Raw genomic sequence first — 12,071 nt, forward strand, 5'->3', positions numbered from 1 at the left:
CGGATTTGGACCCATGTAATCCTCTAGTGTCTGGCACCTGAGAGTGCTTCAAAAACCCCCAAAAATATTTTTCATTCATCTTTGGAATAAGGATCAGCACATCATTGATGTCATTTTACAGTGAAATCAATCATCATGTGAAACAATGTTATATATATTATTTTTTTACAGTTGAAAATGTAATACATTGCAACACCACTCACTCATTTGTCACACCATGCTTCATCTCTGATCTAAAAATATGAATGGAGCAGAAATCTGTTTTGAACATTTTTTTTTTACTACTTGCATCTTTAAACAGATGTAGAATACTGTATATGGACGATTGCTTAGGCAGCATTAATGCATGACATGAAAAATATGCCAGTCAATCAAAATAATACACAAATATAATCCATCAAAGCTTAAGGTCTTTGTGGGTGGTGTGAATTAGAGCTTTGGGCCTCAGTTGGGCCAACTCACCTCTTTTGTTCCATGAAAGACCCTAACATGGCATCCTAATCTCAGACTCTAAATTTAAAAATGCTCATGGCAGGTGTTAAAGGCTTGGCATAAAGTAGAGCTTAGCGGTAATATAAGACAATTGCACAAAATGACCAGAGATCCCAAGAATGTGCCAGGAAAGTTAAGGTTCCCAGACTGGAATGTTATCCAGTGAGGTGATAAGTAACAGTGTTCCAGTGGAGCTGCTAACTGATAATGCAGCCATTAAAGCAGCTTGCTCGTTTTCATCTAATACTGTTTAAAGGCACTTTATCTAACTCAACCATTACTGTTATCTCTCACAAGTGCAGCCCAACCTTCCAGGACAGATTAAGTGTAGCAGTGAACCAGTGGTCCATTAAGGGCGCCGCGGCACCGCCCCTCCTGCCGTTCCAGTTGTGAAATACATATTTCAATGAAAAATCATTTTTGTTATTGTTGTGTTGTGTGTGTGTGTGTGTTTGTGTATTTTTCACTTGTTACTTTCAAATAAATCATACATAATTACAGAAACGAGCGATGACTACATGTGCCGAAGGGCGTACTTTACTCCACCCGATGGCGGTATGTGTGTAATATGTTCCGCTTTTCTTTGTGGCTTCTGATTGGTCGACACGGTATGCTGAAAATAACTGGATCTGGGGAGGAAAATTTTACGCCCAAGAACTGTTGCCAGATTGGGCAATTTCCTATTAGATAACATTTACTCCCTGAAGGCGGCAAAAGATTCACAGATTGTTATGGTACCGTGGTGATAATTTTAAAGTGAAAGTAGCTGCTAAGTGGCTACCAAAAGATACTTTTTAAAACTTTTAGGAAGTGCTAGCCTAGCCGCTAGCCACCCGCTAGCTCCCTGCTACATTGTACGGTGCATGCTCAAAATAAAATGCCCAAAATACACAGAACTACCTAAAGCTGTAGCCCCATCTAGTGGAAAAGTCACGCCATGTCACTGGCAGTGAAACATTTTGAGCCTGATTTTTTTTCCCATGAACCCTGATGTAATGTTTTACTCCAGAGATTAAAATGCTAATAATAAGCCCAAAAACAACAGTATAGGTCTAAAATTCAGGCCGGCAAAAAAGACCTATTGTTACGTTTACACTATCTAGCAGCCGTAGTTATTATGACCTGAGGAAGTGACGCAGTTCAGACGACGTCAACATAAGTTGACTTGATAGAAGGAGGTGGGTTGGGTTAATTGCTAGATTGTTAGATGGCAAAAAGTGAATTTTGCTGCAGGAGACCGCTCGGGACATTTTTTTAAAAACCATAACGTTGTGGTGGTTACTGTTGCCATGACAATGAAGGTTGCGTACCTTTAAGGAAGTATAAACCATTTTTCAAGTGATCATTTTAACCCAAACCATGATCTTTTCCTAACCCTAACCAAATGGCTTCTGTGCCTAAACCTAATCAGACCTTAACCACAGTGTCGTCACACCATAAAGCGTCATTATCATTAGTGATTTGTAACAGTTTTGGAAAGCAGCATATTACAGTCCTATGGATCTTTCTGGAGGTCCTCTGGTCTTTCTAACTACAGCAGCTAGATGGCGTAAATATGACTATAGGTCCTTTTTTGCCGGCTGAATTTTAGACCTATACTGTCGTTTAATTATGAATTCAATTCAGTTTTATTTATGTAGCACCAAATCATAACAAAAGTTATCTCAGGGCAGGACTGAACTCTTGACTCAAGACCCAACAATGTGTATGAGGATGTGTTTTAATCATTCATCTATAACTGTACACCTCAATGTGATGAGGTATGCTTGACATTCATCAACAAACTCTGTCCTTCAATATTGTTTACTGCCATAAAACAGAGGTGAAGTTGTGTCACAGCTGCCACTTTGGTTCAGACAAACAACAGCAAGATATGATTTCGGTAACTACAGTAACTTGTTATGCAACTACGAGTCAATCTAGTTATCAAATTCTGTAAAGTGGTGTATCACTTACATACACAGAGAAACATTCGCCTCCAGTCTAAGTTTGCACAACACAATACAATGTTGTGGAGGTATTAAGGCTATTTTCAGAGTTATGCCATGAAGACTTGCCAAGGCAGATAGGCACGCAGAAGGCAAAGAAGCAGCATATTATGTTCTCAAAACTTATGTGACTACTGTAATGTAAAAAGAAATAGGATTTAAAGGGTAAAACCCTTCAATTTAAGTAATCCAATATGTTATTCTTGTTGTCTGGGAAAGTCCATACAAAGAAACTGTATTAACAATAAAGGCTGTTGTTATTTAACCCTAATTGTGGCTTATCTGAAATTACTGTTTATAACGAAGATGTTACATACAGTTGCCTATGTCCCATGCATGTTTAAAAAGAGATACATCAAATTTCACGTGTCATAGAGTTAAAAACATTACACGCAAGATGGACATAAACCAGCAAATATTAGCTTGTTACTGCTATATTGGTGTATGTCAGCAGATAATATAGTTTGCTCATCAGAATCACAATTATGGACGACATAGATCAAATCTGCTATCACAGTTCATGTAATTTTATACCACAATATCAGTAATATATGGTAAAATTTTGGGGAAGTCAGTAAAGAAAGTGTTCATGGATACAATAACAAATAGTAATGTCTGTTTTTGGGTTCAAAATCTCATTGACATGTGTATAATGTAATGTAATGTAATCAATATTTATGTTTTTTAGTGGCCTTCAATGAACACCATTTCCCATAAGCCCCCAGATGTTCACAGGCTAAACATCACCGGCCAGGGCTCGGGGTCGGAGTTGGATCAGACATGTCTGCTGGACAGAGAGGAGCAAACGGTGTAGAAGTTTGTAGAAAACAGATATTACAATTAGAAAGTTTAAAAAGAAAAAAAAGGACTTTAGAAGAAAGCATTGACAAATTTTATGGATATGGATGAAACCAAGATATGATGACGTAAGTCCCTGCACTGCTGCGCTTGTAGTTTTCTCATGGTTACTGTAGTTTTTTCTGTGCTCACGAAGAAATAATTGTTTAGTTAAAATCATGAAAGTTTCAACTGCTGTAGTGGTCTTAGAATATGGAAACTAAACGCCAGGAACACACTTCATTTTTCCAGAAAGACTGATGAATGAGAGATTGCATTGAGTTACAGAAGCTAAACAGGAAGTCATGTCATGATTTTGGCTCTCAGCACTACTCAATGATTTACAGAATTGCCCTAATGCAACCAGAGACGTTACTGGAATTACCACCAGTGTATATTAATATAGCAAATCTCCAACTGTGGACAAATTCTTATCATCTCATGTTATATATCATTTTATTGCCCAACCCTTTATGTGAGGAAAAAATAGTATGGGTATATTTTCAGCTTTGGTGTGAACACAGCCTTGGGGATACCATAAATAAACTCCCAGTATGTGTATATATGATATAAATGCATGGCACGCCAATGACGCTTGTGTTGGATTTCAGGCGCGTGCAACACATGTAACATCAGGTCCGAGAGTGTGATTTGATTAAAGATTCCTTTGCCTGGCGAAAAGGGTGGGACACACCCGCTCTCATTAACAGGGATCAGGACGGGAACGTGGAACATGTGCTGGGTTTTTTTTTTTTTTTATGGAGGGCTATTAAGTTTCTACTCCTGCTGTAGTAATAATAAAGGCATGACAAACTTTCTCTGCAGAACAATCAACTGTTGTTTCCACCTGTGTTTTCTTTTGGTTACTGGAGACACATATAAAGATAAGAGTTAAGTTTTCCTGAAAACACTGATAAAGGAAGTCTGTCAATCTAAGCCTATGTAATATCTTATTTACTCTGCATTGCCTTGGTCACTGGCAAAAGATAAGTGGTATACAATCCAGTGAACTCTTTATTTCCTACACAACTTTGCCTGTGACAGTGAGTAGTCTATAATGTGCATTACACACTTTATGGTTAAATAATGCCTATTACGTTTCCCTCACAGTCCACTGAGAAACTACATTCCAGTGCAAATACCTATGAAATTCCTCCACAGTGGAATGTCTAAGTGTGCAAACCTATCCTTTTAAAAACCAGTCAGGGCGAACTGGCAACAATGATCTGCCTCAGCTTGTTACAAGCATTGGTGCAAAATAGAGAGAGAGAGAAAAAAAAAAAATCTGGGGTCTTTCTTCCTGTGTGTATTCAGAGTAAATGCAGCATGTCAAAGGGGGGATTTATTACGTCCCCAAAGAAAAACATTCTCCCGATGATGAAAACATGATTGGGCGACCTGGGTAGCCCAGCCTAACTTCTGCTCCACTGTCACAGTAATTACCCTTGGAGCCCTGCGGCATCCGACCTTGGTGAAAAAGACCCCGGGAAAAGAGACAAGCCACAAATATCAACAAAAGACACATTTTGAGGCGAAAGGGATGCGACCTGGGAGAGCCGAGCTCCCTGTCCATCACTCGGAAGTGTTGTGAATGGCTACAAAGGCCCCCAGAGTGAGACTTTGTGGGATTTCGACGTTGCCAAGAGCGAATGCCACATCGCTTTGCCAAGTATTAGGGAGAAAACAAGAAAATCCCCCCCCCCCCCCCCACACGTAGAGAAATATCAACAAAACTGCAGCATAAAGACCACATTCACGGCACACAAAGCCATAGAAGCTGGATGGTATAGGGCTAAACTGTGCGTATTATGTTGCACTGATACCACAAGGTCTGAAGGCAGAAGTGGAAGTAAGGCCTCTGCTTTACATTCCAAGAAAAGGGGCACACAACCGTGACTCTTGGGGAAAATACAGTTGCCCTGTGCCTTAATCTATCATTCTGACTGTCATTCTATCCACTGTGCATTGCCAAGTGAATTAAAGACACTTTAAGAAGCTCAATGAACGCCTTTTGTATCCCATTATCTTCTTGTTCCAGAGGCTTTGTGGCCAACGTCACGCATCACTGAATCGGTAATGTCTTGAAAGGCTATTTGGAAAAGAAATATCCGCTCATCGGATTCACACATCCTTTGACCATGAGGCGTTAAAAGTAAAGCCTCCCAAAATGGATAAAAAAAAAAAAAAGAGGCTCAGATCATTAGACGGTTCCATGCTAGCAGCTGGCTCGAGTCGTACAATTTAACAAACACATCTACATTCATGGAGGGAATTTTAAATCTGTAGCTGCATATATTACCAATTACAACCAAATACGACTGTCTGATGGGTTCTTAACTGAGACTAAAAGTAATTTGAAGTATCTTTTTCTGACTTTAAATGAAAAAGAGATCAATTTTCTCTGAATTCATCTGCATAAGTTCAGTCATCCCTCCTCAAATGCAGACTTTTCATCATAAGCAAGAGCCCACGAGTACAGTTTATTTTCTCAGACTATTAGCTCCTCAGATTGTGTCGCTTGCATTAAATTTTAGCGCTATTTTTACGACTAAAGTACACAAAGAGCTTTTTCCATTGCATAATTATGTCTTTATCACTGTAAATGTACTGGTCCTAACTGCTTCTGTTAGTAGAGTCGTTGAAATATATTCACACATGCAAATTTAGACACACATCTGAAGTCGACGAGAAGATAAAGAGGCTGCTCTGATCGACTCGTTTCTTCTCGTTCTCTCCGTGTTATTTTTAAATGTCATGATTGCTGTGTGCAAGTTTCTCATTCAGTAACTGGATCTTATTATTGAGTTACAGGGTAGTTGGGAAGGATGCAGAGTAGCTGAGAGACTGTGTTTAACTAAAACGTTAAAATATTTGGTGGTGAGAGTTAGTTTAACCTGCTGGGAGCAGAACGTGGGAGACTTCCAGATAGACAGTTGCACACAATATGAATTCAGGTTACATTCACTTAACTCACAAACAGTCTTGCTATCCTCTAATCCTCTAAATATCATCTTAAAGACAAACAAGATCTAATATATTCTACCCAGACTGTCATGTGCAGTATAGGTCAATTGAAAAAAAAACTTCCTTCTCTGAAATAAAATGCAGAAATGTCCGCAAGAGGTTAAATTCCTGTGTGCACGGGCATTAAAAGGTAACATGACAGGGGTTAACTTTGCTGAGGCATCACAAGCTTCTCCCGGGTCAAGCACACACTGGGCACCTTTCCACACAGGAACACACAGAGAGGGTCTTGTTCTGGGGCCCATGTGTAGGTCAGAGCCGGCAGGTAGGAGTGAAATGATAGGCCTCCCCAGAGACGCAGCACAGAGGACACACTGTTTCCCCCACAGCTAAAGCATCCACTGGAATGCAATATGGGGCGGCAGGTAACTCTCAGTTCACCGCATACCTTTATCAAAAATCTTCAAATCCCAGGAAAGCCCCCGCCTGCCGTCTGACACTTCGGTGGGAATTCAGAAACAGGGGAGAGATAGAGACCCGGACTTGACAGGCATCAAAATGAAATGAGGATTAATTTCTTTAAGGAGGGATAGTCAGCGGTATTACTTATGTCAAGATACTTGAAACCCAGTGACGACTGGCGAACAGATACCTGTCAATATAGCTTTAAAATGCTACTGTATGGTTCCCATCACATGTTACATAAATGATAGTTGTACTTCTAGTGTAAAGAATTATTCAGCTTTTATATAAATGTGAAAATCACTAAAAGACCCTTTTTGTCTCATTTTAAAAAGCATTTATTTTTAACATTTTACATTGTAGTTTATATCGAGGCACAAAGACAGCTGAGCTTTATGTAAATTTGTGCTAATTTGCACTAAATTCTAAATGCAATTACATTATAATTACATAATATCCAAATTACAATCAAACCTGGTTTAATTTTTTTTTATTTGGCCGAGCAGAATGTGCAGAAATGTGTTGATACACTCAATATGTACACAGAAAAACGCTCAAAAACAGCAGAACTAGGCTGATACCCACTAAACAATTTAGAAGAAAGCGATAAGAGTTTTGAACCACCATTCGAGTCTAGTTCTCCAGTCGCCCCCCCCCCTCCAATTCCGGTCAAATCCAAGAAAAGACTCTGCTGTATCAATTACTGAGACTAACCTCTGCTTCTCAAACCCTTCTTGACCAGACTCAGATCAACACTGGTCCCTAATTATAAGACACTCTAAAGAAAAAGTAACACTGGCACAAACAACTAAAACTCTAAGTTGATTCCAGTGTTATCTGGCCTTAAAAGATTGTCAGAAACAGAAAACAGAGACAAATCATACCAAAAACCAAATGCAGGCTCCAGACATGTAAATGTAAAAGATCTCTTTCATATGCACGTTCAATGTAAGTGATGGGGACCACACAGTCATTTTCTGCAAAAAAAAAAAAAAAAACATCAATCAGATAACAATAAGAAAAACACATTTTTGGGTGGAGGGGGACTTTAAAGTAAGCAAGTAGAATCCGTTGATTTTGTTTCTGTAAACAAAAGGATTCTCGAACGTGCAAGCCGCGTCCATACAACAGTATAACGCATCATCTCCATAATTGCAGATGCATGTTTGCAGTCAAACACGGATTGTGTTCTGTCATCTGTCTGTCAGCCCATGCACTGCTATAATAAAACAAACCCTAGACAAAAAAACACAGCTCGCATTCTTCCCGAAGCCTATTCAAGACCCCCCTCATCTGGTTCAAAGTCTAGGCTGTGTACTTTGGTTTTACATGAGGGTTTTTACTTTCTGGCCGATTGTTATCGATCTTCAAAAGATCTGCGCCGTGGGTCTCCCTGCTGACAGGAGCGGCTAAACTCTCTTCTTCATCTGGGACGCGAAACCACAAGCATCAGACGTACACAGGGAGCGTTTACCACAGGAAGCAATCTCTCTGCACCTGAGCACACCTGCCACCACAAACATCAGCATGAAAACAAGAACAAACGGTATGCAAAAAAAAAAACAACAAAAAAAAAACGCTAAGGTTTGCGCACCATTTGGAAAAGTAAATACACAAAAGACAAGCAGAGATACTAAGCACAAAAGTTCAAAAGTTAAGAGGCATTCTTACACACCACAATGTCTTCAAGATAAGTCATTATTGTACTTGGCGATTGACCAATTCAAATTCTGAGAACATAAACTTACTTTCTTCAGTCTTTGGAGGTCAGCAATAAACAGCTCCACATTTTTAAAAGCTTCTTGCAAAATGTTCCTTTAAATCGTGAGTGAATGCTGATTGTTTCCACACAGCATGACTGACACTTGGCTACTTCACTTGAGTGACTATTTTCAACACTTTAGCACCACTTCATTACTTCCAACCACAACTCCGCTGGCAGAGTCGGGGCATTCATTTCCCACAGCTCCCCATGTGCCCACAGCCCTACACGCCTCGGTGCGAGCTGTTTGTCTGTGCCACCAGACGGGCTCGGCATATCCGAGGTGTCTAGAAAGTGTCTCTATAGTGTTACTTCCCAGCAGCACGAGAGTTAGACTGTTTGCTATAAAATATGTTTCTGTGCTGTTGCTGTTGCTGTTGCTGTTGCGGACAATATGTTTGTACTGTTTCAGTGATCCACGCTATGACTCTGAATGACCACAGCAATCAGGACTGGAAATGCACGTTAAATCTTGCAGAAAGAAACACATAAATGTAGTGAGCAGCTCTGAACACTTAACAAATAAAGATTTCAACTTTGAGGTAATTAGAGCTGCAACGATTAGTTTATCAGTCCATCAACAGAAAATTAATTAACAGTTATTTTGATAATCTATTAATCATTTTGAGAAAGTTTTGTACAAAAAAATGCCAAAATTCTCTGATTCCAGCTTCTTAGATGTGATTTTTTTTTTTTTTTTGTCCTCAAAAGTGTTAGGTTGCATCTTAAACTTAGCAAAACAGTGATTTTTTCACAATTTTTCACCATTTTCAGACATTTTATAGACCTAACAACTAATTGATTAATCGAGAAAGTAATAGACAGATTCATGAGTAATGGGAGATAATTGTTAGTTGCAGCCCTGGAGGTAAATAAAGTGCATCATCAGTGTTTTCAAACCACACTTACCACAGTAGGATGGCGCAGAATAACTCTCACTGTTAACCACCAGCGTGCCAGAGTTTAAATATTACAACACAGCTTTTAGTTTTATTTTAAAAACAGCCGCCTCAGTGCCAAGTCAGCTCTGAGAGTGAACAAACAACTCCTGAATCCTTCATAATCGACTCCGAATATTTGTCGCCAAACTAACCCTCCTACCAGACGCTCGTTAAAGACACAAACTGGCATCATGAATGATATTCAAGAGTAGACTGAACTCTCATCACATGGCATAAATACTCTAGTGTTGATTTTTCGACAAGTAGGAGCTCCGGTGCTGATGAGAGTGTTGTTTATCCACACACACACACATGGATGTAAAGCCTCTATATCAACTATATCTAAGGTGAAGTGTGAAATCAATGCTGTGTGTAGATTTATATAAACTCATATTAATTATAATCAACCCTGACTGGTCCGCTTTGGATTTGAGGAAGTAAATCAGTTCAGGTCACTGACCACATTCCACAGGGCAGAAATTAGAGCCTCAGGCTGCAAAGCACTATTATATTTAACAGCTTAAACAAATCTTAATAACTCAATAGAGACCCAACAGCAGACTCTAAAGAGACAGAAACACTTCATGATTTCCATTACATCACTACAGGTAAGATCACTACTACGGATGAGCCCTGTGCTTTGTTGTTGTAGAGTGTCAGCATGACTGAACTTGGGACTTCTCAGAGTTGCCCTTGGCAGTCATAGTGAATGGTTTACCTCACTGACACGAATAAGCGTTTGATAATGTAAAAGCAGGTAATAACCAAAGATATATCTGGACTGATGGTTGTGCACAAGCTGTTTCTTACTTATTTCACCACTGGCTCTAACTCTGACTTAAACTTTGCTTGTTATTGCTCTTAATATGTGGTTTTAGAGGACTTTAGAAGACATAAATATATTAAATCATGTCATAAATCATGCATGTAACTGTCCAATCTGCAGTGAAAACAACCTGAACAATCACGCAGCCTTTTCTGCACCAAAAACCTTTTTGTCAGGTCGTGTTTTGACGCCCACTCGTGTCTGCACGCGATCGCCCACTTGCCTTTTTCTTCTTCTCCTCCTCATGTTGGTAAACAGGCATTTGCAGAAAGTCCTCTTCACAGCAGATGAAGCTCACTGTGCATCCCATCCGAGCAAAGCCAGAGCGCACACACACACGTCCTAACCCATTCAAGACTTCACCTCCCGGTTCCTGTCCCTCACGTCGCAGCAGCAGGTAGAGTTATTATGATTTTATTCCGCCCAGACAGACCACATATCTGCGCAGTCGGTCTTGCATCACTGCGTTACCAGCATTGAAATAAGTTTTACGCAATTTTTACGCACTTTGTTTTTTTTTTTTTTTTCACGCAACCGTGCGCCGACTGGCTGCCACACTGAGGTGAAGTGACTTCCCACTGCAGACTAAGGAGAGCAAACAGGTAGCCGCCAATACTTAAACAGCACATAGAGGCTCTCTCTCTCTCTCTCTCTCTCTCGCTCTCTCTCTCTCTCTCTCTCTCTCTCACACACACACACACACACACACACACACACACACACACACACATATCAGATCATGGACACTTTCAGGGACATTACATAGACTTACATTCATTTCCTGGAGACTTACCCTAACCCTAACTGTGACCATCACATGCCTAACCCTAAACCTAACCCTAACCTTAACACAACCCTAAACTAACCTTAACTTTAAACCAAATCTTCAACCTAAAATTAATGATTTTATCTTAAGGAACTTGCTTTTTGTTTCCATGAGGGAGGCGAGTTGCTACAACATGACTGTCTAATCAGATTTACGTCCCCACAACATGAGGAATACGTGGACCACACACACACACACACACACACACACACACACACACACACACACACACACACACGTTTACATTTGCGTTTTCAGTTTGTTTGGAGGTTTGCCACTTACAGCCAGAAGGGTTTGATTGTAGACTATCAATCTACATTTGTGCAACATTTCTAACCACACAGCTAGAATATAATGTATTACTATCCCTGACTTTGATTATTTGGTCCCACACACATTAAATAAAAGCACATCTTTCTCATGTTTTTTTTAACATCAGTGTGTCCATTAGGCCTGTAAAGTCTGCAGAGATCTGTCTGTCTTGGGCTCATTAATAACCTCCAGTCTCTGCTGCTGGACTGAGGTCAGTTGATGCACACTGCAGGATGACACTGTGGAGTCTTTTAGCACTGATGAAGTTCAATTGCTTTGTTTTAATCATGCAATGGTGCTTCCCCCTGCTGGCTAATTTGTGAACTAGCAGTCATAAGTCAGAAGCAATATTATACTTCTATGGGGATATTTTGAGGATATTATAAGTTCTATATTGTATTTGAAATTATTTTTGCCTCTTTTTTTTGTTTGTTTGTTTTATTGTACATAAATCAAACTTTACAAGGGTGCGTCTTATAATTATTATTAGCATTATCATTATTGTTGTCTTGTTGTTGTTTTTAATTGAAGCATGAAATACTGTTGCCTCATTGCTCAATGAGTCTTTACTCTATGTTTTATCATTCAGTCCGGACTAATACAGATAGAAATATAACACATATTTAAAGTTCCCCGATTATGTGAGTAAGTAAAGTTACAA

General features: G+C 39.6%; 1 protein-coding gene across 9 annotated transcripts in view; it reads right to left on the reverse strand.

The window, feature by feature from the left end:
• The window catches only part of tns1b (tensin 1b), a 174,396-nt gene extending 163,543 nt beyond the window's left edge, over positions 1 to 10,853 (reverse strand). For all 9 annotated transcript variants that reach the window (XM_044365258.1, XM_044365257.1, XM_044365248.1 and 6 more), the window contains exon 1: positions 10,496 to 10,853. In XM_044365258.1, coding sequence (XP_044221193.1) covers positions 10,496 to 10,582 — 87 coding nt within the window. In that variant the 5' untranslated portion in view covers positions 10,583 to 10,853. The remainder of the gene's footprint in view (positions 1 to 10,495) is intronic.
• Positions 10,854 to 12,071: the final 1,218 nt, after the last annotated feature.

The sequence above is a fragment of the Thunnus albacares genome, chromosome 11 (assembly GCF_914725855.1).
Source record: "Thunnus albacares chromosome 11, fThuAlb1.1, whole genome shotgun sequence".
NCBI lineage: Eukaryota > Metazoa > Chordata > Actinopteri > Scombriformes > Scombridae > Thunnus > Thunnus albacares.